The following is a 13,901-nucleotide window of genomic DNA, read 5'->3' on the forward strand; positions in this document are numbered from 1 at the left end:
TCTATTCTTCTCCCACCTTTTGTCTATTTAGTCCAGGGAAGTCCTCTGAGGCAAGCACTCTCTCACTATGTGTTTGTACATTGTCTAGCACTACAGGGACCTGATGTTTCAAGTCAAATCCAATGGACAAATTTCTTTACAAGTCTTCACCCATGCACAGGTATTTCCCCTGCTCCTATTGAAGCCAATGATAAAATTACACTGGTAATGTTTAAAGGAAAAAAATCAACCCCATATCACACGTGTGGAATGGTGCGGCTACAGAATCAGGATCCTAATGAAACAAAAGGACGAGAAGTGAAAGTTGAACTTCACTGCGGTTGTTTATAATAAATAACAAGCGCAGACGTCAAGGAAGCAAATCACAGAAGTGCTAAGAGCCAAAACTTTTTATTGAAATAAAAAAGATGTAAAGTTAATGCAAAACCAAGGCTGATCATACAGAAAGGATGTTCTTTTAAGGTAGGTTTCTGACAACAGGTGGCCATAATTTCTGATCCTTTGAGTAGTCAATTTTTCTTGTTCCAAAGGACATTACTTGAATACCTTGGGAAGATAAGATATGTTTTTCTCTGCTGGAGTAGCATAAAAATATATGTCGGCTCATATTATATACATATGTATGGATTGTATTTCTTTTGTGGGAAAATATCACTATGTCACGTATTTAAAATTAAGTATCATTATACTTATTTCTTTATCGTATTGCAAACTTCTCTGTACAGTAATCTGACTCTTCCTCTGAACTAGACAAGTCCTCTACTTGTTTGCAATCTTTTTAGGCACAGATACAACATATGGCTTATATGCCAGTCTGCTCCTAATTTTTTATAGTTAAATACCTACACATGAGATCCTGTGGCTTTGAATAGTCTTAGTGGTTTAGATTCACTTTCAGACAGAATACATGGTAGATACTCTGAGAATCAAAACCAACCAACTTGGGCATATCATACAGAAGACAACAAAACGACACTCAGTGATATTTACTACAATACCTACAGCTCGAATCTGTGGAATCAGTTAATGATAACGTCTCTTATGAATGTTGAAATCTGGCTGTGAAAGGACCCATGTAATATGAGAGTATAGGTCAGTTGTTTGCAGACTTAGTGGAATGTGATTTCAGAGCTATGTTTGGAAAAGCAGCAGCTCAGGTACTGGTTCATGGCAGTAACTTTCTGACGAATGTGATTGGTTTCATGGTCTACCATGTCATATGGAAATGTGTTTTTTTTTTTTAAAAGCAAACTGTCACAAACTGAAAAGCTGTGGCAAACCCAGCAGGAAGAGATTCATTACAATCCATGCACAGTTAGTGAAATTCCACATCTTTCCTTTTTTTACAGTGGTGCAGCTTCACCAAAACAATATCTACACTGTTAAACCTCTGAGCTCAACGACAGAAATAAAAATGTCCTAAATTGTAGAGACTGGTTAAATGTGTTTAAAAAAACCCCAACCAACCCAACAATCTTACATAACAGTAGAACTAAAATTAGTGTAGTGCAATAGAGAACTCTTTTCATCAAAGTGCAAGATTTGTTATGTCAATGTCACATCTTCAACAGGGTAGTCTTTGTTGATGTTAAAATGTAGTTTTCTACAGCAAAACATTAGTTTTGTATTCAATTTAAAAGACTGCTATAAAAGAAAGCTATGAGGCTGGATCAAGATATTTCCAAGCCGATTTTCCTTTGTAGCTGGATGTCTTTGCCTTTCTGCAATCGATAACCCTACCAGGGAAACATGAAAGAAAACAGATAGGGCCTTGACATTTGGAAACTCCCAGCTGATGAAGCAAAGAACACAAAAAACTCTCAGCCATTCCGAGATAATCGTACAAATGAGACTTTGTGTACATAGCTCAAGCCCTGGCTATTTTTACAAATGCATTACAGAGGGGTTGTGAAGGATTAAAAGTGGTTTTCCCCCTGCCACGGCCTCTCTAGTAGACTGCTGTAGGTGGAACATCAATGCTCAGATCGGTAATATCTTTGTGAAAATTAAACTCCACTATGTAAAATTCCTTCTCACTCCTGGCCAAGCCTTGTCTGTCACAATCACTATCATGTGAAGTTGATAAAAACAATAAAAGACGAGACAAAAACAGTCAGAAAAAATAGCTGCTTGTTTTCCATAACTTAAACACAGCTTTTTCTCCATATGGTCTGAATAATCCTGGTTTGGGCAATCTAATCGTCCACTCTTAGAGATAAAAGCCACTGCTGGAGGGTTTAGAATGATTTGGAAGCAGCTCTGTGCAGGAATGCAGCTCGTCTGAGGAAGCAGGGTTTCTGTTGGGCAGGAGGCAGTCTCTGGGGTATCCCACATTAGCGTTGGTCAAAACACAATCATTTTCGGGCTGAGGGAAGACAGAGAGAAAACATTTAGGGGTTCTGGAGGATTTAATGTTTTAAACACTGAAGGTAAAGATGGACCAGTGGGGAAAGTGTCATCTGGGACCTGGGAGAAACAGGTTCAATTTCTAAAAGATCTGTTCTAGGGATTATTTTGGGGCAGTTCTCTGCCCTGGGCTATCTAGAAGGTCAGATGAGATGGCCACAATGGTTCCTTCTGGCCTTGGAATCTGAATCGATGAATCTAGGAATTCCTTGGTCTGCCACAGACTTCTTATGTGACCTGGGGTAAGTCACTTGCTGTCCCTGTGCCTCACTGGGATGCAACAAGGAGAATCCATTCTTGGCCATAGTCCTGGCCCGTCTTGGACTCTCCAGGGGAAGGGGAAGGGGAAGGTCTCAACTGGTCTCTCTCACCAAGGGACAGTCCTTGAAGATAGGGAAGAAGCATGGGATGTAGCCACAGCTCAGGACAGGTCAAAATGCCACTCGCTGGCCTAACCACCTCTCCACCACTCATGTAGGGGAGGGGCTCTGCCCCATACCACCCAGCTCTAGTTACTGCTTCTCTATTGGCAGAGGTGTGCCCTACCCTTGCCTGCTGCTGGGGGGCAGGATGTCTGTTCAGAACCTGATTGGCTCTCAGTTCCCAAATGGCTAGCCAATGGGAAGGCAGTGAGTGGAGCTGGGTGGCATGGGGCAGAGTGGAGCCTGTGTTGATGGAGAAGCAGCACAGCATGAGGCAGTGGCTTTAATCACTGCTCTCCCAAGGCTGAAGCACAGAAGTCATTTTAGTCTCTGTGCTTCAGTTTGTAAAACACAATCATTTTTGGGCTGAGGGAAGACAGGGTGGGGGATAGCTCAGTGATTTGAACATTGGCCTGCTAAACCCAGGGTTGTAAGTTCAATCCTTGAGGAGGTCATTTCAGGATCTGGTGCAAAAATCTGTCTGGGAATTGGCCCGCTTTGAGCAGGGGGTTGGACTAGATGACCTCCTGAGGTCCCTTCCAACCCTGATATTCTATGAAATAGGGGCACATGAGGCAACTTGTATGTAAGAGCATGAGGCACTCAAATACTACAGGTGAGTACCGCTGACAGATAACTGCCCTATAGGGGCAGAGGTGAAAGTAAGCCAGCATGGTACAGCACAGCATACTGGCAAGAGCCAGTACGGCCTGCCAGACTGGACCGGCTTCCACAGTGGTAATTTAAAGGGCCCAGGGCTCCAGCCGCTGCAGGGAGCCCGGGGCCCTCTAAATCCCCGTGGGAGCTCCGGCAGCTGAGCTCGCACAGTGATTTAAAGGGCCCAGAGCTCTATGGTGGCCAGAGCCCCAGGCCCTTTAATTCACTCCTGAGCCCCGGGGCTCCCAGATGCCTCTGCAGCTGATAGCTCCGGGGTGATTTAAAGGCCCTGGAGCTCCCAGCCAGAGCCCCAGGTCCTTTAAATCTTGAAAGGCCCCGCCTCTTCTGGTTGAGGCCATGCCCCCCCTCCAGGACTCCAGCATACCAGTAAGCCCTTTAAGTTACTTTCACCCCTGTATAGGAAGCATGGTTCTAAAGGCACTCTGACATCTTTGCTGCAAAATCAGTCCTTCACCTTTGTTTTGCCAGAGCAATAACAATGGGCATGTTGCAACCATCACTCTTTCGGCATTTCTGTCCATAACTGCAGAGGTGAGGATTTTGCCGCACACTTTGTGCCGTGATCATTATGGAAACTTGAGCCAGGAATGTTCACCTGTTAAGGACAGGAATCCATGCAGCATGTTCTTCATTCTTTTGTTCTTCAATTCATCATAGGAGAAAGGGTTAGCAAAGGCCCATTTTTCACCACAGTGCACCACAATTCAATAGGACTCTCTGGCAGGCTAACTCAATGTGTGTGTATTTGCAGTCTAAAGGAGAAGCCCAGAGTTTCAAAAAGGGCTAGTGATTTCAGTTGCCCATCTTGAGACTCCTTAAAGGGGCCAGCTGTGAGACACTGCTGGACTCCCATCCTCTGAACAGTGGGCCCCTTTCAGGTACCTCCGGTTGGACACCTGAAAAGTGAGAAACCTCGACCCACTACTCTCTTCTGAAAATGCTTGGCCAATGGGGCAGGTCCTCCTCTGATGCCGCTTGACATTGGTGTAAGTCAATGGCCTACGGTGGAGTTGCTCCTGATTTACAATGGGGTAAATGGGAGGAGAGTTAGTCCCCAAATTAATGAAATCACCACTAGACGAGGCGCTAAAACGTGACAGATTCAGGAAATCTTTAGCTCCAATGTAAAAGAGCTGCTTACCTTATGGGTATTATCGTGGCGTAATAACAGCGTGTGTGTCCTGTAAGAGTGCATGGAGGCTTCCTGTTGTCCATGGATATTCACAAAGTGATCCAAGGCTGAATTTGGACACAGGTACTGGGACACTGAAGGAACAGGGGTCAGCTGCTTTGCAGAAATGACCTGATATGAGGAAGGGGGGACAGAACCTGAATACGGAGTCATCTCTTCTTGGGATGCTCCTCTATCTCCTATCTCCATGTTGGACAGCCCGTTCAGGTAAAAATGAATGGTGGACACTCCTGTGTTTGGCACCTGAGCTGGGCAGAGCTGGGAGCTCAGCTCCTGTTCAACACCATAGCTACCGATCTGTGCTGGGAGCCCCCTGGGTGGCTGATTTGCAGGCCTGTAGCTATAGCCCTGCCATGTGTTACCCACTAGGGTTGGTTTTTGTTTCAGTTGCGGCTCTGTGTGCGCCTGGATCCGGTTTTGTTGGCTGCAGGGCTGGCTTTGCTGCAGGAGTGGTTGATGTGCTCCCTGCACTGCGTGGAGGTTACTCTCCAGCTGCTGCCCATGTTGCTTATGTTGGTAAGGGATTTCTATGGGTTGATGGAGATGGTTTGATCCATGAGGTCTGACCCACACTGCACTCTGCTGCTGATGACCAAGAGATGACTGTACAAATGGAGACAGCCCAAGCTCGGCCGTTCCTGCTGGTGGCCTCCAGTGCAGGCTGCTATCCTCAGCAGCCTGCTTCACCAGCGAGGGTGTTGGCTGGCTGAGAACTGAGGGCAACAGCTGCTCCCACGGCTGGCTGCTCTGCTGGTTTTGGGTCACAATGTGCTGCTGCATTTGCTGCGGGAGATGCAAGATCAGCGATTGCTGGTTTTGTGGCGGGGGCTGGGGTGAGCACTGGGATCCTTTCTCTGGCATCTGAGATGGATACACCAGTAGGTCTTGGCTTGGATTCTGGCCTGGGTCTGACGAGGAACAGGCCTGCTGCTCCCCAGTGGGCTCATCCTCACCTTTGTTTACAAGCGAACCATGAATATAGGAGAGGATTTCATTGTTTGTTAATAGATCGTTCAGAGACGGAGTATAATCCAAGTCCATTTCTACCCTCACCATCCTCTCATCCAACAGCAAGAGCTCCAGATCCTCAGCATTCAGCCCCAGACCCTCCAAAGCACTAAACAGCTCATTATTTGAACAGTTTTCATCACTGCTAATCGAGAGAGAATCCAGTGTGGTCAACAGTGGGTCCCCTTGCCTCAAATCATCTAGCTCCTGCTTGGGACCATTTTCCCCAGAGGACAATGGATTAGCAACTGCATTCCAGTTCTCTTCTCTAGTCCCAAATAAGCCAGATTCTCCCAGGTGGCTGAAGAGATTGCTGCTGAAGGAATGTTTGGAAGTAGAAGCCGGGTGGGAGACATAAACAGCCTCATCTTGCCTCATCATGGCTCCCAGGAGAGAGTTTGGGTCTACATTGTCCTTCTGGGACCTCCCCCCTTTACTTTGAGAATTCTTTTTGGATCTGTTGTTTTTCCCTTTGCTGTGGAAAGGGTCAGGGAAGCCAGGAAGCGGGTAGGACATTTGATATAACAGTGCCTCTCCTGTAGCAAAGGTAAAAGGAAGATGCATAGAACGCTTCCGAAGGTGTTCCCCTCCTTCTTCATCTCTGCACAGAACAAAGACAAGATTGGTTATGAACACATACCCACAAGGAGCCCTAGAATGACTCATCACACAGGTTAATATTCCCCCTAGTACTCACATAGTCAACACTGGTATCAAAGATCTTTTTTGGAAGCTTGCATCTTATATGAGGGGTGAGGGAGGGGAGCCTAGGCCAGTGACTTCTGTGCACAAAAGGTAAAGGAGATATTAAATAGTCTGAAGTCTTCCTCACATATAACCCTTTCAGAAGGCTACACTCAAACAAAACTGGATTTTAACACTGCTAAGAGAAAGGAATGTAGTTCAAAATCAACTTTCCGTTAAACACACACCAGCGCCCCATTGATGATAGTTACGTTGCAAAGACTAACAAAATCCAGCCTGCCAAAGTTCTTCATTGCTGCCTACTCCAAAGTTTCTTCTTCTGAAGCAGCTGGTGCTGGCCACTGTCAGAGACAGGATATTGGACTAGATGGACCATTGGTCTGACCCAGTCAGACCATTCCTATGCTCCTGGAAAACCTTGACTTTAATTTTGGAATCTGATGCAGAACTAACATAAGGTTCTTAAAACAGGGGAGTTGTGTTTGGTTCTCTGGTGCATGTACAAAGTCAGGTAGCTGCACCGGATTTATATTTCATCCTGGACAAAATAGAAATGGAAACTCTGGATGGTATGAAGAATGACACTAACTAAGACTTGAAAAAACAAACCCAATACCATTTATCAGGTTTTTTGTGTGAAGGTAAGGTCTCGTGGAGGGATATTCCCATATGGTAGAGAGATGTTCTAGGCTAGGGACTGTGCATCAACAGCAAGCTCACATATGCCTAACTGATGATATAAGTGATATCAGGGTATCAGTCACAATCTTGTGCCATTAAAGTCAATGGGAGTTTTGCCAGGGAGTTCACTGATGGAGGTTCAAGCATTTACCTCCCTAAAATGCAGCCCGTGATCAAAGCAAAGTCTGAGGGCAAACCCGCTGCAGTTGTGTTGGTGGTGTTTTCATGACTTCTGATAGGGAATCTCCCTGCACCCCCTCACTCCTGCAGGTAGTTCCCCTACATGGGAGAAATCCCAGTGAAGTTGGAGACCACACACAAGAGTCAGGACTATTTGTAGGAGAAAAGGTTTCCAGGATCAGCCACAGAAAGTATTGTTGGCTTGGCTCAATAACTGGCCTGTTGTCGCACAATGCAGCTCAAGTGCGCCGCATTGTGTGGGACATCCTGCATCTGGCCCCAGTGTTTAAGGCTGTCCTGCGGCCCCACGCTGCCATCACACAGTATCAATTCAGCTGCCTGGCAAGTTTTCCTGGTTGCGAGCTGCACGGCTCGGTGCTTGATATCACCCCGCCTGATGCTCCTCCAGGTGGCTGTGCTGCCCGAGGAAGGGGCAGTGAAGCGATTGCACCACACCTCTCTGAGCTGCTTCCTAGTCACCTACTTCCCCAAGTAGTTGGGCCTGGAGCTGCCTGTGCTGGAGCTAGGCTAGCCAGCCTTTTCCAGGGGCTCACACTGCAGACTCACGCAGGCGGAGGCGCATTTCCAGCGCAGCTTTGGGGAAACCATCCACAGCTGCAAGGAGGTAGCACGCAGGCACATCTGCTCCACTGGGGAGGTGAGTCTCCTGTCTGAGCTCTTCCCTGCAGCAAGGAGTAAACCCCCATCCAGTTCCCTGCATGGAGCCACCCATGCCCCTTTTCTGTGGGTTACTGTGATGGGGTGACTGTCCCACACTGGACTGTTTGGGGTTAATCAGGCAGCTGCACGAAAAGCAGCCAATAGGAAAGGGGCTGTGAGGAGCAGCCAATCAGGGTTGGGCAGGCCCATATGAGAAGAGCTGCAGGGCAGAGCAAGTTCAGTAGCTGCCTGGAGCTTGATGAGGGAACAGCAGGCTCCTGGCCAGGCAGAAGGAAACTAGCACCCTGGACGGAGCAGTGCTGCTAGCAGCGACTGGGGATGGAGTTGCTAAAGATGGTGCCTGGTTGGCTGCAGGATTCACAGGCTGGGGCCCTGGGGCAAGGACGAAGAGGATGTTGGGGGCTGCGGGGAAGTGGCCCAGGGAAAGGAACGGAGGAGTCAGAGGGGACACAGCAAGTGGTGGCTATCTTCAGGGTCTTTGAGCCGGGACCCAGAGTAGTGAGCAGGCCTGAGTCGTCCCCCCGCACCAGCCACAGAGGAAGTGGCCAGACAATGGGTTGCAGGGGAGTGGCTGGACAGCAGATTGCAGTTCCCCCGGAACGGGGGAGAACAGAGCGTGACATGGCCATAGGGATGTGGCATGAAGAGGACACCATGGTTCTGGGAGTGATGTGGGTCCTGGAGCAGAAGTGACGGCAGTGAGACTAATAATTAGCTAGCAGAGCTCATCCCCAGGACAGCCAGCAGGAGGCGCCGTGAGTGAACACCATCACAGCTGCAAACTTGGGTCTTGAAAACTGGAGTTGCAACGTTGCTCCCCCCCGGGTCTGGTCAGCTAACCTCACAGTTCAGAGTGTAATAGTAAAGGATGGGTTAACCCCAACATTATTTATTGTTTGACTGCATTCTTTTAAAAGTGTCTTTAACATTTTGCTCTAGCAAAACCTGTGACATTCCTGGTTGAAGGGAAAACAGCTACTGCTGAAGACCAGCCTCTAAAAGACACAAGCTTCCATAATTCCCACCTTAGCATCTGCAGTATGCTGGTAGTACACAGGATCATGTTGTAGGTCAATATACGAAGTTTCTGGCTATTTGCATGAGCGTATGTATTTTTTTAAAAACAAAAACAGTGTGTTGGATAAAAAAATGTGATGTCCCTCACTCCAGCGTCTGAGGGTTGAGAAAGATGCAGGGGAGCAGCAGGGGTATGTGATCCTCTCTTGCCATAAGTAAGCGGCCAGAGAGGATGACGTAGCCCTAGGGAAGGCCAGAGGGGACCGTGGAATTTCAGAGCCCAGGCTTGCAAGGGCCCGATTCTGCTCCAACAGTGCAGTAAATCACGAGCTCCCCCCTCTAGCCAGTGTACCAGTGTGACGCTGGTGTGAGATCAGAATCAAACCCAGAGTATTTTCTTGTTCTTTAGAATAATACAGTGGTTTTTGTCCCTGGGTCCCATCCCAAGCAATGGGCGAGTTTCCAAGTTTTTGTATAATTCGTGGCCTAGTGGCTTGAGCGCTAGACGGGAACTCAGGAGCCCCGGTTTCTATTCCTGGTTCTGCTGGGTGACATTGGGCAAGTCACCTCACTGCTCTATGCCTCGGTTTCACCATCTGTAAAGTGGAGCTAGTGGCTTTGGTAAAGCACTTGGAGATCGACTGATGATAAGAGCTAGGCATTATTATTACACTGTTTTCATTATAGTCATTGCCTCCGCTGCTCCTTCTGAGAAAAGCAACAAGCAGGACAGCATACTAGGAAGATGAAGGAAGTGACCTGCCGTACTCTGACTATATCAGAGCTTCCCTATGAACTGAAACTCTGAGCCTGAGAGCCTCTGGAACCCAGGAGAGGTTAGACCCACTCCTGGCATGTACCCCGGCACTTACACAAGCGGCCTTTGCGTGGCGATGATGTAATCAGGTTTGCCATTCTTGTAGACGAGTCTAGCGTTGGCTTGGACCCACTTCCATCGATTTTCTTTTGTCAGGAGACGGAACACAGTCAGGCCGCTCTCGCCCGTTTTTATCACTGGAAAAGAGATGCCAAGACAATGCAGGGAGCGACACCCGATCTGCAGAGGTGGATCGAGGGTGCAATGGCTGCAGAGCAGAACCCTGGTGTCACGAGGTACTGCGATTTCTGCAAGACTGAAGCGCCCTGGAGCACACGAGCCCTTCAATACAGATTGGCCCAGCTGTGTCCATCCAATCTGGTCAAATGCCACTCAAGGACAATTCCTCATTTTTCTCACTCATGACACCTATGCTAGTAATATTTGCATGTGTGTTCATTTATTTGCTGACACTGTGACATTAAGTTATCTGGGAAGGGAGAGGGGCAGAACAATTAGCTCTTTAAAGGAGTAGGGCCAGATCCTCAGCTGGAGTAAATAGGCATTTCTGATTTACACCAGCTGAAGATCTGGCCCATGCTTTTTATAAAAGCCATGTTAGAAAAATCATAACCTCTTAAATGGCTATGTCAGACAAGACTCAGAGGTAATTTTACCCCCCAAGCCAAATTAGAATGCTCACGTGTGTGGGGCTGGGACCTGAGAGAAGGGGCAGAGAAGGGTCACACTAACTGTGTCTTGTTTAATGAGGCCATTTAAACAATTAACCCTTTCTATATGGCTGCTTTTACAGAATACCCCTTCTTTCTATGGCTAAACTGGGTTTCTTACTTGGCTCCCTTTCTGTTACATGCAACGTGTTTTGGGTCAGATCCATCAGAGACAGACCTGTAGCATGAGCATGACATGCTGCACCAAGAAAGGACTCCTGAAAGGGGCTCAAGTCACTTGGTGATGCTGGGGGAAATAACTGAACCAAGCTGGCTTTGGGGGTCACGAATCTGAAGTGGAAATTGTGTCCAGCATCACTGTGGTTCAGTTTGTGGATCGCCCCATGGGCTCCTGATTAGACAAGCAGGAGGCAAAGCCATGATTTGTCCAACAGATTCACAGTCCTTAACATCAACACCGTCCCTTCAGAAATCCTTCGTTCAGTAATTAATCAGGCATTGCTCATGCCTTTACGAAGGCCAGGTCATAGTGCCTGCCCTCCTGACGTGGGACACTTGGCTGTGACCTAAGGTTCCAGCACCACTGGGCTGGGGAAATAGAGATGCTCCTCTCCGCTCCATGTGGGAGGGTGAATCCTGAGCACCAGTGGATGCTGGAGCTCCTCATGCCGGCTCTTACCCTCCAAAGAGCTGATTAGGTGCCCAGCACCCTCAATGCCCTTCTGAGTGCCTCACTGGGTCAGGCCCTGCTAATGGGCCGAGAATTATCTGTAGGAAACTCGAACCCATCATGTGCAATGGAGAAGTTCCTGGGCCAGACTGGGCTCAGCCCGGTGTGGGTTCACAACAGGACAAGGAAGGATCCAGGCACCACCCCCATCAGCTCCTGCCCCATGCAGGGATGGGCCAAAGAGTAACCCTGCAGTCGTGTTCGCCAGAGCCTTGGTGGCACTGTGCAGCCCCACGGTAGCCCCAGTGCACCCCCCCAGTTATCTCCCACCAGTTCTTTCTGGGGGGTGTTCTGAGCCGCCTGTACCAAGCCCGAGTAACAGGGCTATGCAGGGGGTGCTCCCGTGGTGATCACTCCCATGTGACTATGAACATGGACTACAGCAGCTGGCTCCAGGAATGGCATTTAAAAGGGGAAGCTACCAGATTTCTGTTCCCCTGAAGCCCTTAGGACTGGTTAGCCAGCCAGGGTGCCCACAGCCTTGCACAGGGACGCAGAAGGGAAGGACGGGCTAAGAGGGTTACCTGCTGTGATGCTGCCAGGGCGATCCCTGAAGGGGAGCAGGGTGAGGGCAGAGCTGGCCAGGTCAGGGGGCAGCGTCTCCAGGTGGCAGAGCGTGTGCTGCTGTGGAGACCCTGGCAGGAGTTCTGGCTAAGTCAGACAGAGTCCCTCCAGCACACCAGTAGCTGCAAGCGCCAGACTCTTGTATAATGCACAACATGGCACAGAGAGGGGCTCGTCGGCTGGACAGGGGCTGGACGTCCATCCCCATGCTGACAGGGGTGGCAGAGTGAGCAAGCCAGAATAGGGCCCAGTCCCCAGGGTCACATACTCCATAGCAAACTGAGCTGGTGGCTCCTGCCATGACCCCCAGGAATCTGAGGAGCACGCCGTGGTGGGAGGGTTGGGATGGGGGGGAGGGAGATTTTTAACACTCTTACTTCGGACGTGATTCTCAGCACAGTGCAGCATGTCAGCGGCATGAATGAACTGGTACCCGGTGCCGCGCACCCGCAGCTCCGCCTCCGTATAGCCCAGCACGATCTTCCCTCTGTGGGAGAAGAGCAGAGCACCGCGATTGCAGGGAGAGGCCAGCGGCCTGGCCTTCAAAAATCCAGCCACTGGGGAAAAGGCTTCTAGCAACATTCCACTCCCAGCTTATTTACAGTGCTGCAGTGGGGACGTTGCCTCATCCGCGGGGCAGACGGTCAGTAAGAGCTCCCCTGACAGGGGTCCCCCAGAGTCTGGATCTGGGCGCACTGGAGATAACAGCATTGCTCCCTCCCTCCCTGGAGCAGGTGGGTGAAGAATGGTTTTCCTCTGCGCCCTGCCCTCTACCACCCCACCCGTGGGCCAGAGCAGAGTAGGGTTACCAGGCATCCAGTTTTCGACCGGAACACCCAGTCAAAAAGGCTCCAGTCAGCGTGGCTGACCCGACTGTTAAAAATCTGGTCGGTGGCACAGCAGGGCTAAGGCAGGCTCCCTGCCTGACTCTTCATGGCTCCTGGAAGCAGTGGCATGTCTCCTCTCTGGCTCTTAGGTGCAGGGGCGGCCAGGGGGCTCCGCACGCTGCCCCAGCCCCAAGAGCTGGCCCCACATCTCCCATTGGCCGGGAACCAGACCAATGGGAGCTGCGGGGCAGTGCTTGTGGATGGGGCAGCGCACAAGCTGCCTGGCCGCGCCTCTGCCTAGGATCCGAAGGGGGGACATGCCGCCACTTCCAAGAGCCACCTAAGGTAAGTGCCACCCAGAGCCTGCACTCCGAACCTCCTCCCGTGCCCCAACCCTGAGCCCCCACCCACCCTCTGAAACCCTCTGAAGAGAGGCCTAGTTAGGCCTCCTCAGCTGACTGAGGAATATCAGGGTTGGAAGGGACCTCAGGAGGAAATCCAGTCCAACCTCCTGCTCAAAGCAGGACCAGTCCCCAACTAAATCATCCCAGCCAGGGCTTTGTCAAGCTGGGCCTTAAAAACCTCTAAGGAAGGAGATTCCACCACCCTCCTAGTGAAAAAGTTTTTCCTATTATCAACCTAAACCTCCCCCACTGCAACTTGAGACCATTACTCCTTGTTCTGTCATCTGGTACCAATGAGAACAGTCTAGATCCATCCTCTTTGGAACCCCCTTTCAGGTAGTTGAAAGCAGCTATCAAATCCCCCCTCATTCTTCTCTTCTGCAGACTAAATAATCCCAGTTCCCTCAGCCTCGCCTCATAAGTCATGTGCTCCAGCCCCCTAATCATTTTTGTTGCCCTCCGCTGGACTCTTTCCAATTTTTTCACATCTTTCTTGTAGTGTGGGGCCCAAAACTGAACACATGTGGCCAGATGAAGCCTCATCAATGCCAAATAGAGGGGAATGATCACGTCTCTCGATCTGCTGGCAATGCCCCAACTTATACAGCCCAAAATGCCGTTAGCCTTCTTGGCAACAATGGCACATTGTTGACTCATATCCAGCTTGTCGTCCACTGTAACCCCTAGGTTCTTTTCTGCAGAACTGCTGCCTAGCCACTCGGTCCCTAGTCTGTAGCAGTGCATGGGATTCTTCCGTCCTAAGTGCAGGACTCTGCACTTGTCCTTGTTGAATCTCATCAGGTTTCTTTTGGCCCAGTCCTCTAATTTGTCTAGGTCCCTCTGTATCCTATCCCCGCCCTCCAGCGTATCTACCACTCCTCCAAGTTTAGTGTCATT

At 49.5% G+C, this 13,901-nt stretch overlaps 1 protein-coding gene across 2 annotated transcripts in view; it reads right to left on the reverse strand.

The window, feature by feature from the left end:
• Positions 1–387: 387 nt before the first annotated feature.
• Positions 388–13,901, reverse strand: part of LOC123343329 (aryl hydrocarbon receptor-like) — a 121,921-nt gene continuing 108,407 nt past the window's right edge. For both annotated transcript variants that reach the window (XM_044978380.1, XM_044978381.1), the window contains 4 exons: positions 12,151–12,260; positions 9,843–9,984; positions 4,648–6,307; positions 388–2,365 (listed from right to left, as the gene is read on the reverse strand). In XM_044978380.1, the coding sequence (XP_044834315.1) occupies positions 2,210–2,365; positions 4,648–6,307; positions 9,843–9,984; positions 12,151–12,260 (2,068 nt within the window). In that variant the 3' untranslated portion in view covers positions 388–2,209. The remainder of the gene's footprint in view (positions 2,366–4,647; positions 6,308–9,842; positions 9,985–12,150; positions 12,261–13,901) is intronic.

Source organism: Mauremys mutica, chromosome 10, assembly GCF_020497125.1.
Source record: "Mauremys mutica isolate MM-2020 ecotype Southern chromosome 10, ASM2049712v1, whole genome shotgun sequence".
In the NCBI taxonomy this organism is placed as follows: Eukaryota; Metazoa; Chordata; order Testudines; family Geoemydidae; genus Mauremys; species Mauremys mutica.